Below are 15,783 nucleotides of genomic sequence, written 5' to 3'. Positions count from 1 at the left end.
GTATTAATGTTTGGAATACCTCAGCAAGGTAAGCTAAATACATATAAAATCTATCTCCACCAAATTCAAACAATAGATCATTTTCTTGCTTTTGCAACCAAAAGCAACCTGACTTTGTTTCCTATTTCGAAAACACAAGAAACCATGTTTAATTATAATAGCCATCGATCTTGATTGTGATATAAAAATGTAGTAAAATTGCAAATGTAGTATATCTTTACAAAGCTTGCTGAACAATTGAGTGTTGAGTGCTAAACTTTTACATAATTAACAACTTTAATTACGATAGACAAATGCTCATTAAGTTTCTTTGGAATGGCTTTTTAAATGAGCAACACTTTGTGTAGCATGCAAATTGTTCCTGAATTGTGAAACCAATCTAGTGTTTCCATCAATCATAGCTGGATCACCATCAGTGCATACCAAAACTTGAATAAAATTATTTTTCTTTCAATGCTTTTAATGTTGTTTCCAATGGTTGGCAGAAAAAAAAAATCCTCTGTAATTATGGTTTTTAGTTGTTAAATCTGTTTTAACCATATTTTAAATTTGCTTGAACTGCCTTTATTTTATTACAACTTTAAAACAAATACTAAAATCAATTAGAATCCTTATTCCGTTACACTTATCAAACATTTATTATTTGATTTATTTAATTGGATGGAAAATTACCTCCAGTGGTAAATTTACCCTATTTTAAGTATTGCTACTCTAAATTATTTCCTAACTATAACCAAAGTTTTAAGCTTAGCAGTTAAGTTAGCTTATTTAATCCATATTAAACAGTCTACAGTTCCTTTAATAAATGAAAATGATATGCTTAAATGCTGAAAGTATAATTTTACTAGAATAAGAATTTCAGTTTGATAATTCTTTAAGTGGTAAAACTGAGTAACTGCCTGATTTTTTAATAAATATATTTTTAATATATGAATCTTCAACTTGAATTGATTCCTTTGTTAAATCTGTTTTTAAAATTTATTTAAGTACGGCAAAACTTTTTAAGTTTTGTTTTTTTTCAGAAAAGTTTTTCAAAAAAAAAATTATATTTTTTTTAGCCTAATTTTCAAATTTCTTCATAACATGATATGCAGTTAATTTAAATCACATGAATTTTTTTTAGCTTGACTAAAAAGAAAATGATTACACCACTATTTATATTTAATTTACTTTTCATTTTTAAACTAGTATGTATAATTAAATAAAACTTGTCCTGAAATATGGGTTCTTACTTTAGTCGGAGTGAAGAAAGAGTTCAAAATTTAGATGAAAGCACATCGCAAAATGTCTTTCCACCCGTGTCAGGTGACTTTTGATTCAGTATTTTAGTTTAACTATTTCATACAGTATGATTAATATTATGTTCTAATTTAAAAAATTCAAATTTTATCGTTAGTAAAGAGCAAAAATTTAAAGTTTCAGAAATTTTAGTTTTAGAAAAATGTTTTCTTTATACGTTTTTTCTTACTGTTTTAGTTTATATTTTTGTTTAGTTTTAATTTTATTAGAATTTTATACCACTTAAAATAATCATCAGTTAATTCTTTAAATGTTTTCATTTATTAACTTATGCAGAAAATATACTTCTTTGTAAGTTGAAAAACTGTTTTACTGTTAAATTAATTGAGAGTTAAAGAAACTATTGAAGATAAAACTTAGTTTGTATTTTTTTGTTTTTACTTTTTCTATCCATGAAGTTTTTTTTTACACATGTTTTTTTATGCAAAAATCATTGTGATTATAACGTTAATGTAACTATATACATTAACTTTACTTCTAATACTATTAAGGTTCTTTTAAATATCATTAGTGTTGTTACTTATAAATGTTTTCTTTTACAAAGTAGGTTTGGTTGTGTATAATTTACAATAATTTATCTATTAAACTAAAATTATTACATTTTTTTAAGTTTTCCTGAAATTACTGTTGCATAAATAAACCTTATATTTTTTTTGTTCCAAGTACTTTTAATGTTTTTGATCAAGTAGTTCCAAGGTTTTTAATTTAAACATATACAAATAATTGTTTTTCTTGGCAGGGTTCCCATTTACCTATAAATCCCTAGAAATTTGAAATATTCTGAAAAGTCCCTATAAATCCCTAGATTTTACGTTTTTTTTGATTGGTGATTAAAATTTGGAAGCCAAAACGATGACACTTTGTGGTAAAAAACATGTAAAAAAAAATTACTCTTTAAAAATCAAAATCTTTGCAATTTCAGTACAAAACTGTGACTCTGTGGTGCCACGTAGCAGACAAAATTTTTCCTTATTTATATTAAATACACTTTATCTAAAGTTTGCTTAAATAACTAAGATTAGAACTCAAAAACCCTTAAACTTTCAAAAATTTTGTATTAAGACTGTGCTTATAAATGGTTAATGACATATATTACTTTATGTACTTTAAAAATATGTTTGTAACATTTAAAATTCATTGTTTTTTTTTTAATTTCCCTATAAATTTGGTATATTTTATGGATTTTTCATAATTTTTTTTTGAAAATTTAGTGGAGTCCCTGTCTTAGTTTACAAACTTGTTGTATAGTTTTTAATAGTAATGTATGTTTTTATATTTAAAAAAAATGTTGAACAGGGTCATACTTTGCACCATATTATTATATGGGTAATGAAAAATTTCAAACAACTCAACCTGAAAGCTACTTATTTGGAGACAATGTTGATTTACAGTATCTTGGACCTAAGGCTCAAAATGTAATTGTTTTTTTAGTAGACCTTTTTTTATTCTTAGATTGTACAAAATCTTGTAATGTTTCATTTTATATCATGTTTCTTACTGAAGTTTTGAATAAAATATTGCTTTTTAGTTTTCATATAAGATGCCAGCATCTAATCAGCTGGTTCAAGCTCTGAAGTGCTTGGTTAATATCCGAAAAGATTCACTCAGACTTCTAAGGTTACTATAAAAACTATTATATGATTGTTGTTGAACTTTTGATTTCAATTTTTTTTTTGTGCATAATATTGTTTTAAACTATAACTTTATAGTTGTCATTTTCTATTATGATGTAGTTACTTTATTTGTATAAGTTCATTCATGGTTAGTAAGTTATAAACTACAATTTTTTTTTTCAAACCATTATTTAATAAAAAAACTAAGTTAAAAGTTTTAAAATATTCTTTAAGTAGTTAAATTAATATTTGAACTAAGAAGAATAATTTAGTTAATTTTTATTTTACATAGCTACTTATACTTTATTAATTTTTGTAACTAACAAAGTTAAAAAAATAACTTACTAGAGCAAGGACTGAAGTTAGTAAAGATGATGTTATACCAACAACTAATAATCCTGAAGCCCTTGATAACCAACAAAACCCACATATCTATAATTTAGAATTTACTTTTGATGCTGATTGTCCATGCTTTGTTAGAGTTTTCTACAATGCACAAGAAAAAATTGTTGATAATAAGCTAGTGTAAGTATAAAAAGATAACTTAGATAAGTATTATATCACCACTTTTTTAAATATTAGCTTTTTTTGATAAATGTTTTTCGAATAATTAGCTTTTCAATTATTGTTTTTAAAAGAATACTTATATATAAAAAATAACATTTCATCTTAAAAAATTTAGTCATATATAAAAAGCTTATTTCATCAATTTCATTTTAAAACTTATAAGTTATCTATTTTAAACAAGACCTTATTTATCTATGAATACAGATTTAGTTTTTTGCTTACACTTTATTTTTCTTTACTTTACACACATTCTATTTATTTGAAAATTCTTAAGGTATTAATTTTATTGTTAGAAAATTTTACACTTATTTCCTTTCTAATGTAAGTTAATGAAAAAAACAGTAATATATATGTATATTTAGAAAATACTTTTTTTGTTGGGTTTTATATAGTTAAATGTTTGAAGGTTTTTTTCCTGTCATTGATTCGCTTTTCAATAAATAAGACAAAATAAAACATAAATTTCTAAAGTATGAGTTTTTTTTTTAATTTTAACTTATATATTACTTAAATATAAAGTATTCTAATAAATTTTAATATAATACCTTCGATTATTTGTTATAAAAAGAGAGTTTTTCTGTTTTATAGCTTATTTATAAATACTACCACAGATATAAAAGTGATCATTCAAGTGAGTGGTTCAAGTTCAGTGCAGGCAGCAATCAGCAGTTTTGTTCAACTTCACATCTCATTGATCCTAAGTTTTTCGACAATATCTACACAAATAGGAATACTGCGGTTTGTTTTTATTTATTTATTTTTTTATAAGTTTTAATCTTGTTTCAACTATACAAAGAAATAAGTAGTTTTACTATAATCCTATTTAAATGTGTTTTGTTTTTATAATACCTGTAACAGTTTATGTATATTTGGATGAGAACCAAAAATATTTTGGTGGTGATAGATGCCTAGATAAGTAAATTTATCGATTTACATTTGCCAAATGTTATTTATACAATTTTATTAAAGGGTAAGTGGAGTTTTGATTGCATACCGATAGCTATTCAGATAAGTGTTGAAAATGTAGAAGAAAATAGTGGAATCGATGGTCATTGCCAAGTCGCATATGCTGTTTTTGAAAAAGTAAGTTGGTTGAATTTAGATTAAGAAGATAGCTTTAAATTTATGAAAGTTTTCTGTCCATGAATATAAAATTAATTAAGTTAAGTTTTGTGTTAAGTTATATACAAAATTTGAGTTATATTTTTAGCAGTATATAAAGAATTTACTCCTAAGTACAATTCTTAAAATGTTTAACTAAATAGTTATGACTTGCCTAGCTTAGTTTTTACTCAACATTTAAAACAATGTTTTATTGTAAAAGGAATAAATGAATAATATTAGATACCAATTCTTAAAAAAAAAGCATCGAGTTTATTATATAACTTTTTAGGTTCAAGATGATGGATGGTCAATTAAGTTACTGAAGCAGAAGCAAATGGTTTGTTTAATTAAAAATTTAATGAATTGTTATGCTAGATTTCATCTCTGAAACCATCTTTCATTACAATTAATATTTAATACGATGTATAATTGTTAATTGTGTATAATTAATGAAATTAAAAGTAGCAGTATAACAAATAAACAGAAAATTCTTTGTAATAGTGGGACTATTATAACTTTAAAACTACTTTTATGTTTACAGTTTAATTAATAAATTGTTAAAACTTTAAAACTTAACTAAATATAAACCTTATACTATATAAGTATTCAATGAAATCATGAAACTAAAAAAACGCTGTTAAGGAGTTTTGTATTTTATAATATCGCTTAAGTGCTTTATACGAAAATAAGTGTTAATGAGTTCGAAATTTCTATGACTTATGTTGTGTTTTAGATGTACTGTTTACTTTATTGGTTTTAGTTTAACTAGTTTTTTGTTAGTGTTTTATTTTTTTTTACGATTCTATTTATAGTTAAAAAAACTTTTTTTTTTTTGATTTTTGTTTGGATACAATACTTAACTTTTTATTTTCTCGTATAAGTCTTATTGATTTTGTTTGCTTAGTATTTATATTTTTTTGAATATACAAATTGCAACCATCATTGCTGTTTTTTTTTTTTCAATACTTTGTCAGTTTTGTAGGTTTGTTTGCTTATATTTATTTGCACAAAATTATATATAAATAATAGATATTTCCTAAAAAAAAAATGTTTATAGTATTTTAAAAAAGGTTTTTGCTAAAGTGTTTGTCTAGTTTATACTTTTATTAATTTATATTATTAAAACTAACAAAAAACATTCATAATTTGACTTATACTCAATGAACCTAAATTCTTTTTATCACTATTGTTTTTTTTAATTTACTAACACTGTTTTAAGCTGTGTTTTATAAAAGATACGAAATTGTTATTATATAAAAAAGTATTTCGAACTTGATAAACTAGTTTAGTTTAAGATTTAATATCATAAAGCAAACATGGTTAATTTCGTTATCATCACTGAAATATTTGTTTATTTAATGATGATTGATGATTTTATTTTATTCATATATCAATGATACTATAAGAAACACCCGTTTTCAAGAGTTTAAACTTTATTCCGAAAATTACTTGGTTAGTTGTATAATTAGTATATTGTTTAAAGAGATAACTTTTGTTTATAAAATATATGCTTATATATGTTTGTGCTTTTAAGTTTGTTGTATGTGCAAAATATGTAAACTGAATATTTTTAGAAGTTCGTCTAGTACGGGGATTCTTAACCTGGAGTAAATTTACCCTTAAGGACTAAATTTTTTTGATTACAAGTTATATAAATTGATGTTTTTTTTTTGTCTTTTTAATTTGTAAGTTAGTATTAAACTGTAATTTTTTTAAATTAAATAAACTCTTTAATTTTTTAAAGTTATTTTTTTTAAAATGCATAAGGTTCAATAAAATTAATATATCTGAATTAATAAAAACTACCTTGTATGTTAGGGGTAAATTTGGTAATAACCTTCCTTAAAGAGTAAAAAAAATATTAAGAACCGCTGATCTAGTATCTAATATATTTTTTCGTGTACTGCTCTACTCTTTTTACTCGGAATATGTACAGTAAGAAATTATAAACTAATATCATTAAAAACCTGTAATAAAGAGATTTAAAATTTTAAGGTTAAGTAAATAATATTTTTGATTAACTTTCATTTTAATGAAAATTTTTATTATAGTAAATTACTAGTTTATTTTATTGTATTCAAACATTTTTTTTGCTGATTTGAAATATGTTTTAAATTATTCAAGTAGTTACCTGTAAGAAAAAAAAAAGATGATAATTACAGATCATAATTATAAATAATTCAATCATCATTCTTCTTTGATTACAAACTGCAGCATGAGAACTATCCTTAAGGCCATAGGGGGGTCATCCATGTTTTTTACAAGTTGATCTTATTTTGTAGAGTTTTTACTAAGCTTCAAGTTGCTTTTTACCGTTTGAAAAAATTCGAACTAGTTTTTGAGATATTACTGGTCAAAGTCGGGCTGCATAAAAGGTCCCCTATGGGAAGTGAAAACTAAAACAGCAAAAACAGACTGTTTTATTTAAAATCTATCTCCTCCTACACTTTTCAAGCAATCTTCTTCAAACTTTTACAGTCTAATCTTTATACAATAACAAAAAACGTTAATTTAGACTTTAAAATTTTTTAAGTAACTAAAAAAAAATTTTTTTTTTTTAACTTTTGTTAATTTTTTATTTTGAATAATTATTAAAACTCATAAGTGACGTTTTTTTCTTATAATGTAAGGAACATTTTCTGAAAATTTGAAAAAGATTGCTTGAAAAATGAAGGAGGATATAGATTTTTAGTGATTTTTTTAAATTTCAAAGAAAATTGACCCCAAAAAACTTGCGGTCCATACGTTTGTATCGGAAACTTTTTACAAAAATTTAAATATCTCAAAACTTAAATAATATTTTTGAATTCTTTAAAATCTGGATTGTAGTTTGTACTTCAAACTTTTATATAAATACCAAAATAATTTTTTGTAAAAAAAAGTGTTGGACTCCCCCTATAGTCTTAACTTATTTTTGAAGTTGTGAACACTTTATTACTAATAAAAAACAATAAGCATTTTTAAGTTTAGTGAATAATTTAGAAAAGCTTTATAGTTTTAGTTATCAAATAACTGCTCAATACTGATTTGTCACATGGCTGTTGGTGGATGTATAGGTAGGGTGCTTATTTTTACAGCTACTTTTGAGGTTCTAGCTGGAAAATTTTTTATCTTTCGGAAATATCATAAAGCACCCTGTGCAAAATTTGAGATGATTTGAAGAAACTTCACCTTGGCACCAACCAATTTTCTAAAATTACTGCTATGCAAAATGTATGGGATCCAAAAAATGCAACCTTAAAACTTTTAGCTGATTTTTTTTTTACATGTGGCCAATTATCTTATCAAACAAACACATTGTGAATAACTTAAAAAGATTTAAGAATGTTTTATGGTGGCATTACTTGTATTTTGGAAAAAAAACTGGAAATTCAAGAAAACTTACAAAAAGTAATAGAAATTAAATAAAATCAAGAAACTCCACCATAAAACTTTCTTAAAATCGTTATAAATTGTTCACAATGTGTTTGTGTGATAAGAAAATTGGCCACATGTAAAAAAAAATCAGCTTCAAACTCCAAGCTTGCATTTTTTCGATCCCATACATTTTGCATTGGGCTGGTTTTAAGGAAATCGTTTGGTGCTAAGGTGAAAGTTTCTTTAAATCATCTCAAATTTTGCACAGGGTGTTTTTATAATATTTCCGATACATTTAAATTTTTCTAGCCAAAAAGTCAAAAGTTGCTGAAGAAATAAGCACCTTATTGTACAGTGCAGTCTTACGCATATTTAAAAATGGCTTAAAAAACATCTCAGCATTGCTGAAAATAAGCAAAATAACTTTATTTAAAAATTTAAATAGAACTTTTATTTATTATCTTTAAACTCAAACTTAATACTCCTCAATGCAAACTTAGATAAAGTTATGCATGTAAAAAATTACACTTTTTACTTGAAATTTGTTAAGCAAAATTACACGCTTTTAAAATAATAGTTTGCTTATGATAAAGTGTTGTATGAAACGATTTTTCTTCATTTAAAACGATAAATCTCAATACAATTGACCTAAGATTTTTCAGAGGATTAATGCATGTAAAATATTAATTTAGTTTATGATGAAACTAAGTAAACTACATATAAAACATTGTTCATATAAAGAAATGTTCTAAATTCTAAAAGAACTGTCAAACCTTACGCTTAGTTTAATGTAGGGTTGCCCAAAAACCTGGAATCCTGGAAAAACCTGGAATTTTATAATTTAGGCTAAAAAATTTGGTCAACGTAGAAATTATGAAATTTGAAAAAAAAACCTTGAATTTTTAACCAAAATCATAAAAAAACCTGGAATTTTAAATTTTATTACCTGTAAAAAGAAGAAATTTCTAATTGACACAAAAAATTTATCCTATAGATGAATTTTTTTAGTTATCAATTTTTTCAACTTTACCCACAAACAGTCGCTTCAGTACTTCGTACTTAACCCCGCTTGGTTAAATCTCAACAGCGGTTTCTCGCGACTATGCCTGCCTGATGAGTCCTAAGGACGAAACCGGTCTAAGGTTGTCTCGGATGTTGTTGTTGTTAATCGTGCGGTAAAGTTCATTATTTATTGTTATCCATAGAAAAAAAAAACATTCAAAACAGCTTTACAGTATTTTTTCGATGTTATTATACTATAAAAGACAGTTATTTTAATTTAAGTTTAAATTTATACTAATAATGGACCAAAAAACTTGTTTTTTTTTTAACCTGGTATAAATTTGCAAAAAACTTTGGTAACCCTATTTATTATATAATACATTTTAAGCAGCTTTACAGTATCTTATAAGTATTTTTTTTTGCTGTTTTAAACACTTTTTACCTTAAATTAAGTTTTCTACTAAAAAGGAAAAATAATTTTGTTCTTTAACAATCTTTCTTAACTAGAAAACTAGTAATAATTAAATTAAGAGCCTAATTGGAAGTTTTAAGTATACCTAGTACCTTAATTTTTTTTCTAAAATAAGTATAATTTTAGCAAAAATACATCATGGCTGCTGTTTGCCGACTTATGATTTAATAATGCATAGCAAATTTAATCAAGTATAATTTTTGCAGTTTGGAAATAAAATATGTATTGCAAACTTACCATTAGACTGAAAATAATACATTGATAGGTCGATAGTTATAAATTGATAAAAATAAATTAAATATTTGATAGTTAAGAAGCTTTGTTCTCGTTTTTTCTTAGTTTTGTTACTTTAATTGAAACTTTGTTAGATGTGCTTAGTTTATAAACTTCGATTTCAAAAGTTAAACTGTACAGTACAGTAAGTATTTCAAAAATACACGACAAATTAACAAATTATTAAAATTTTATTACAGCCTGTTTAAAAAATAGGACTAGACTTTTAGTACTCTTTATAAACTCTGTTGAAAATTAATTGTTTTGAATTATTGATTACAACTTTGATTGAAAACATTATAAAAGAGTATTTGACTTAAATTAAAATAACTAATTATAAAAGTAAACAATTTTAGAGAAATCACCTTTTAAATTAAGGTTTATTGGTTTTTAGATAGGTAAGTTTTACATAAAATAGTTTTTACGCCGATTTAAACTGTATTAACAGTTATTTTATCAATAAACCTTATTTAATAACGTTTTATATTTGTGAGTATAAGCAAAAAAGTTATCAATGTTAATTTACTGTTATGCTAAAGTGTTACTTAATGATATTATAGCAATAACTTTATATTTATAGTTTTACTAGATTGTTATTTTATGTGGTTTTAATTTAAAAATACAAACTTTCTTATAAAATGTTAAAAAAAAAGTTTGTATATTGTTCTTACACTATATTATAATAATATTAGTTTAAGTTTTTAATTACGAGAATTACGTCTTTTTTTTACTTTTCTCATTTTTATTAAATAAAAGTTAATCTTTAACTAATCTTCAATCGAAACTTAGTACTTAATAATTATAATTTAACATATATTAAAAAAAAAAAATACAATTACTAATTTTTAAAACCATATAGAAACTTTAAACAATGTAAAAGCTGCTTTTAACATGAATTGAATGGTAATTAATTATTATGCCGCTTATTGAAAATTTTTATTTTTCAAATTTTTTTCACGCAAGTTGTAGTAACACAGATATCAAAATGCTTTTTATATTTATACTTTTACTTTTTATCTTCAAAATGTTAACATATAACAATATTAAAACTTTATTAGAAATATATGTTTAGCGTTTTTAGACCGACTCTTAAACGAGTTACTCAAGATAAAGTATAACTATTTTAGACAAAATTTTAATACTATAACCATTTTGAACTTGGTAATACAGTTTAAAGTTTTTTGTTTATACTAGTTTTACTAGTCAGTCATGTAACCTTTATAATATTATAAGATAGTATATGAATTATTTAGTGTTTTACTTCAGAAACTTTTCTTACTAAATTCAAGATTAAGTTTAGGAATAAAGCAGTAAAAATGTGACTATTTCGTTAACACTTTTCCATGTTTTTCACTCTACATTACACATGCTTATAAAATTTTGGTTTACTTAATTTACTGGAAAATGTTTAATTTCTAACTTTTATTATATAAAAGCTTTTAATTTTAATGAAATTAGTTTTTGCTTTTTCTAAACATATTTAAAAAACATCAAGTAATCAAGTAATTTTTTAAGTGTTTTCAGTTTTGTAGTCATAATATAATTATATAAAAAAATTATTTTCTGAATGCATCTAAAACAAAATATTTTGATAAAAAAGTTGTCTAGCATCTTTATGCGGAGAAAAAAAAAAGAATAAAAACTTTTATAAAGGCTTTTAAATTACTTGAGTTGTAAAGACTTATATTTATTTTAAACATTAAAAGGAAAATTCATATCTTGTATTTTCATTAAATTTTATTTTTTTTATAAGTTTTAATCTTAGGAATAGTACTTTTACAAATGCATTTTTTAGAAGTAGACTACTATAGTTATGTTTAAACTAAGTAAGTATGGACATAAAACATTTAATAGAACAGGATGGTCAAATATAATTTTTACGACTATCACTTTAAAAAATTTCAGATTAATGGAGTTTGCTATGTTTTACAAGAAATTTATGGAATCGAAAATAAAACCAGCTCTAAAGAAGGTATTTTTACTATATGTTTATTTTAACATGATGTGTAGATAAAGCTATTAGCCGGTCAAATTAATTTAACAAGGAAACTAAGCTTTAACTTATTAAAAATATTTGAAAATAATAAGTATAATTTTATTTAGACGATTTAATTAAAGTCTATATATATACAGTTATGGTAAAAACTAAACATTTTCCGCTTATTTCGAATAGTTTTGCAATAATTAAGCTTTACATATATGTATAACTTTTAAATTTAAAGTTCTTATATATTTTTTAATTTAAGTAGTATATCAAAAAATAATTTTCTATGTAAATATCATATGTTTTATAATAAAACTAGTACTGTTATTAAATAAATCTAGAAAATTTGTTCTAATTTTTTAAGTTGGACTAGTTTAGTAATCAAAAAACTGAGTAACTGTTAATTTTGTAATAACTTATATCTATAAAACAAAAATACCTCACGAATATTTTGAAATGTAAAGTGTTCTTACTCTAAACTACATTTACATCTTTACAAAATAAATTAGTAAATAGATTAGCGAATATTAGCTGAACATACATTATTTTTAGTACGTTTTACCTACATAAATTTTGTTTCAACAGACGGCAACACATCAGATGGGAATGACCACTACAGTGATGACGATGACAACACGGAGTGCGTTGTTTGTTTGTCAGAAAGCAAAGACACAATAATACTTCCCTGCAAGCATCTGTCGCTGTGCTATGTCTGCGGTTTGTGAATTTGTTTATACTTCGGTAAAATAACTTGAAATATTTTCTATTAGGTATTGAGTTTGTAGTTAAAAAACATTAGTTTACTCAAAATTAATTTACTGATATACGGTAATTATACTTAAGTAAACTTCAATTTTATTCAAATATTTTTTTTATAAACTGTTCCCGTTGCTAGATGTATTTACGATCAGTTTTGAAAAGGTTAAGTAAATCTAAGTCCATTTGTAAATACATGAGCAATTACTATTTTTTATTATGTTCTTTTTGATTTCGAAAATTGTCTAAGTATCATAAAAAAACTTCTCTTAGAATGATATTTTTTCGTATTTTTCAGAAACACAGTTACATGATCATAAAAAAAAATGTTAATACTGTATTACAATATAACTTCTTAGGATTTATATGTAGTACTTTTTTGTTTCTGTACTCATACTTTTAGGAGTAGTAGTTAATCAATTTAAAGAAAATTTTATTTAACTAGCATTTTTTTACTTGATGCACTTTTACTGTAATAGGCAAATAAAAATTAAAATGCGAAAATATTAAGGAACGTTGATTTCGAAAAAAAATAGGAGCTTTTGTACATTAGCTAGTTAACTAATAGAAGTAATTTTAATTTTTTTGAAGTTAAAATAATCTAAAACTATGATTAAGTAAAATGCAAGTATGTAGTTAATATAAAAACAGTATAAAAAGGAAGTCTTATTATAAAAATTATTAGTACATCAGTCTCCTTAAAGTCGAAAGGATTAAAGATAAATTGGTTTTATCAATTCGAATTAGTTCTTTAAAAGTTCCTGATTAAAAAAATATCTTAAGTCAACGACGAAAGAAACAAAAGATTAAAAATACAAAAAAAATTAATCAAAATTTGTTCAGTTGTCTATAAGTTTTCTTTTCATAAATAAATAAAGTTAAAAAAATTTCAAACATATATTGCTTAGTAAAGCGTTTTGTGATTATGATTATAAAGATTCATGCGTTGCATACATTTATTGTTGAGATAAGAAAGATAAAGCTTGAAGAAAGTTTGAACTATTACTAGCCGTATTATTTTCAACAACTGCTGTTTAATTAATAAGAGTACTTGATTTGTAAAGTTAAAATTTAGTTTTCAGTATTTAACCTAAATAATTTTAAACTTTCAAAGTTGTCTGAAATTAATAAGGTTGTCTAGAAATATCAAATCAATGCCAGAATTTTAATTTAGCCAAAATGTTTCAAATTTATTTTAATTAAAATTAGTTTCAATAGTATAAACTTGTTTTTAACATAAATAAACATAAGTAACACAGTAAGTTCCGTTTTATACAAAAAATTGTAAATTTGTCACTTTTTGGCAAAATTATTAGTTTTAATATTATAAATAATATTTTTAGCAGAGTTATTTTTAGTAAACTGCTTGTTCTTGAAAAGTTTACTGGCTCCAACCCAACGAGCTATGGTGGCTCAAAAAAGTAAAACTCGTGTGTCAAGTTATAATAAGGCAAAATTTCAAATGAAGAGAATATTAAGTTTTGAACACAGATCATTTTATGCTATTTACAATTTTTTAAAAGAAGTTTTGTAATTACACCAATTTACTGAGATTTTTTAAATTTGCATAAATTAAGTTTCACTTACTGTAATAATTTTCAATAAATTAAAAAAACACTGTTTTTGTTAAGATAGAAATTTTGCTCATTAACAAGTTATTGACCTAAGAATATCAGTTTGACCATTTAATAGTGGTTAAATTTATGAAAATTTAACATTTTATATTGATTTGTTTTGTTGCAAAATCTGTAAAAATAGCTTTTATTAAGCTTTGTAAAACACAAAAATTTAACTCACTATAGTAAAGTTTTATGATTATTTTCTACGTTATCTAGTTGTTTTTGGCATAATAATAAGTTCGTTGCAACGATATACTACTTGACACCTAGCCGGCCAGTATAATTAGCATATTAAAGTTGCATGAAGATTAAAATTATTTTCGAAATGTTTTTGATTATATTATCTTTATTGTTGCTGTCTTATACAGTCTATTAGTAGGGTTTTTAATACTGTTTTTTTATTCTGTATTTATATATACAGGTTATCATAATACCCGGAAACCTGCAAAAACATTAAATTTGAAAAATTTTAGTAAACTTAAAATTTTGAACTAGAATTAAAAATAGTTGGAAAAAATGAATTTATAAACCATTTTTGCATGTAAAATAATGAAGTTTAGATTAAATACGAATATCTATCATATACAATAAGTTGTTTTTATATTGTTTAGAAATTTATTTGGTATAAAGAATTATTTATTTATTATCGTATTACACTATCTTTTTAATATTTTTACTCTCTTAAAGAGTTTTATAAATAAATTCAATGAAATAGACAAAAAACTTTTACTTTCAAAAACCTGAAAAAAATTTCCAAACATTATAAAATTTGAAATAAAATCGAAAATGTTTAAAACATTAGTCAATAATGATGTATTGTTATAAAATATCCAAACAAATCAATCTATAAATTTTTGTATTCAGAAAGTATTCAACTAAATAAAACTATTAAAAAACATTTTCAATAAAATATTTTTTTTTAGAAATTTTAATGAAGTAATTTTCTTTAATAACTCTAAACTAAAGATAAGATACTTTTCTTCTAATATAAAAAAAATATCAGAAAAACACTATGAATAAAAAAAAAAGAAACTTTAAGACTTAAAATTTTGTATAAGTTATTCATTAAACAAATAAAATATTTTGAGACAAAGATAAAATTAAACAACAATTAGACTTTATTTAATTTCCAAATTTGTTCATTTAATTATTTAAAGTGTTTTTTATTAACTGTATTTTTTTTTTTTAACTTTGTATTAATGTAAAATAAGAAATAAGATTAAAATAAATCAAAATAAGCATAAATCAATTTCTAACCATAAGTACAACAAGTTTAACTATTTAATTTTAGAATAGACGCGTCAATGAAGTTTTTTAATTCATTCAAATTTAATTTAACGAAGTTAAATTTGTACTTAATTTAAGAGCTAATAGGATTTTCTTTTTAGTTTCCACTGAATTGAATATAATATAAAATTCTCTAACCCTTAATCGTTAAGAAAATATCTTTAATTAGATTTTATTTAAAATTTAGTTAGTTGATTAATGTTAAAGTAAAATTGTATTTTGTAAAACTTTTAACTAAAAGTTTTAACGTCTTCTACTTTAACAACTTCAATTAAATAAAAGGCTTCACGTGTGTTATTTATTATAAAATACTTTTTGAATAAGTGACTATCAATAAAACTAAAGTTTAAGAATGTAACAAAAGCGATCATTTATTACGAATAAGGAAAAACCTTATCACAATCGTAAGACACTTAAACAAGTTTTTAAAATACATTTTTTCATGTTCAG

The 15,783-nt window shown here is 23.2% G+C and overlaps 1 protein-coding gene across 2 annotated transcripts in view; it reads left to right on the top strand.

Moving 5' to 3' along the window:
* Positions 1-1,186: 1,186 nt before the first annotated feature.
* Positions 1,187-15,783, top strand: part of LOC145839489 (E3 ubiquitin-protein ligase MGRN1-like) — a 37,132-nt gene continuing 22,535 nt past the window's right edge. For both annotated transcript variants that reach the window (XM_082947072.1, XM_082947071.1), the window contains exons 1-9: positions 1,187-1,305; positions 2,596-2,714; positions 2,828-2,916; positions 3,261-3,437; positions 4,091-4,217; positions 4,449-4,562; positions 4,873-4,920; positions 11,593-11,659; positions 12,257-12,388. In XM_082947072.1, coding sequence (XP_082803198.1) covers positions 1,221-1,305; positions 2,596-2,714; positions 2,828-2,916; positions 3,261-3,437; positions 4,091-4,217; positions 4,449-4,562; positions 4,873-4,920; positions 11,593-11,659; positions 12,257-12,388 — 958 coding nt within the window. In that variant the 5' untranslated portion in view covers positions 1,187-1,220. The remainder of the gene's footprint in view (positions 1,306-2,595; positions 2,715-2,827; positions 2,917-3,260; positions 3,438-4,090; positions 4,218-4,448; positions 4,563-4,872; positions 4,921-11,592; positions 11,660-12,256; positions 12,389-15,783) is intronic.

This window comes from Thalia democratica, chromosome 6, assembly GCF_965202585.1.
Source record: "Thalia democratica chromosome 6, ktThaDemo2.hap1.1, whole genome shotgun sequence".
In the NCBI taxonomy this organism is placed as follows: domain Eukaryota; kingdom Metazoa; phylum Chordata; class Thaliacea; order Salpida; family Salpidae; genus Thalia; species Thalia democratica.
Note: the sequence above shows the minus strand (reverse complement) of the source record. Positions and strands in the feature narration are given on the sequence as shown.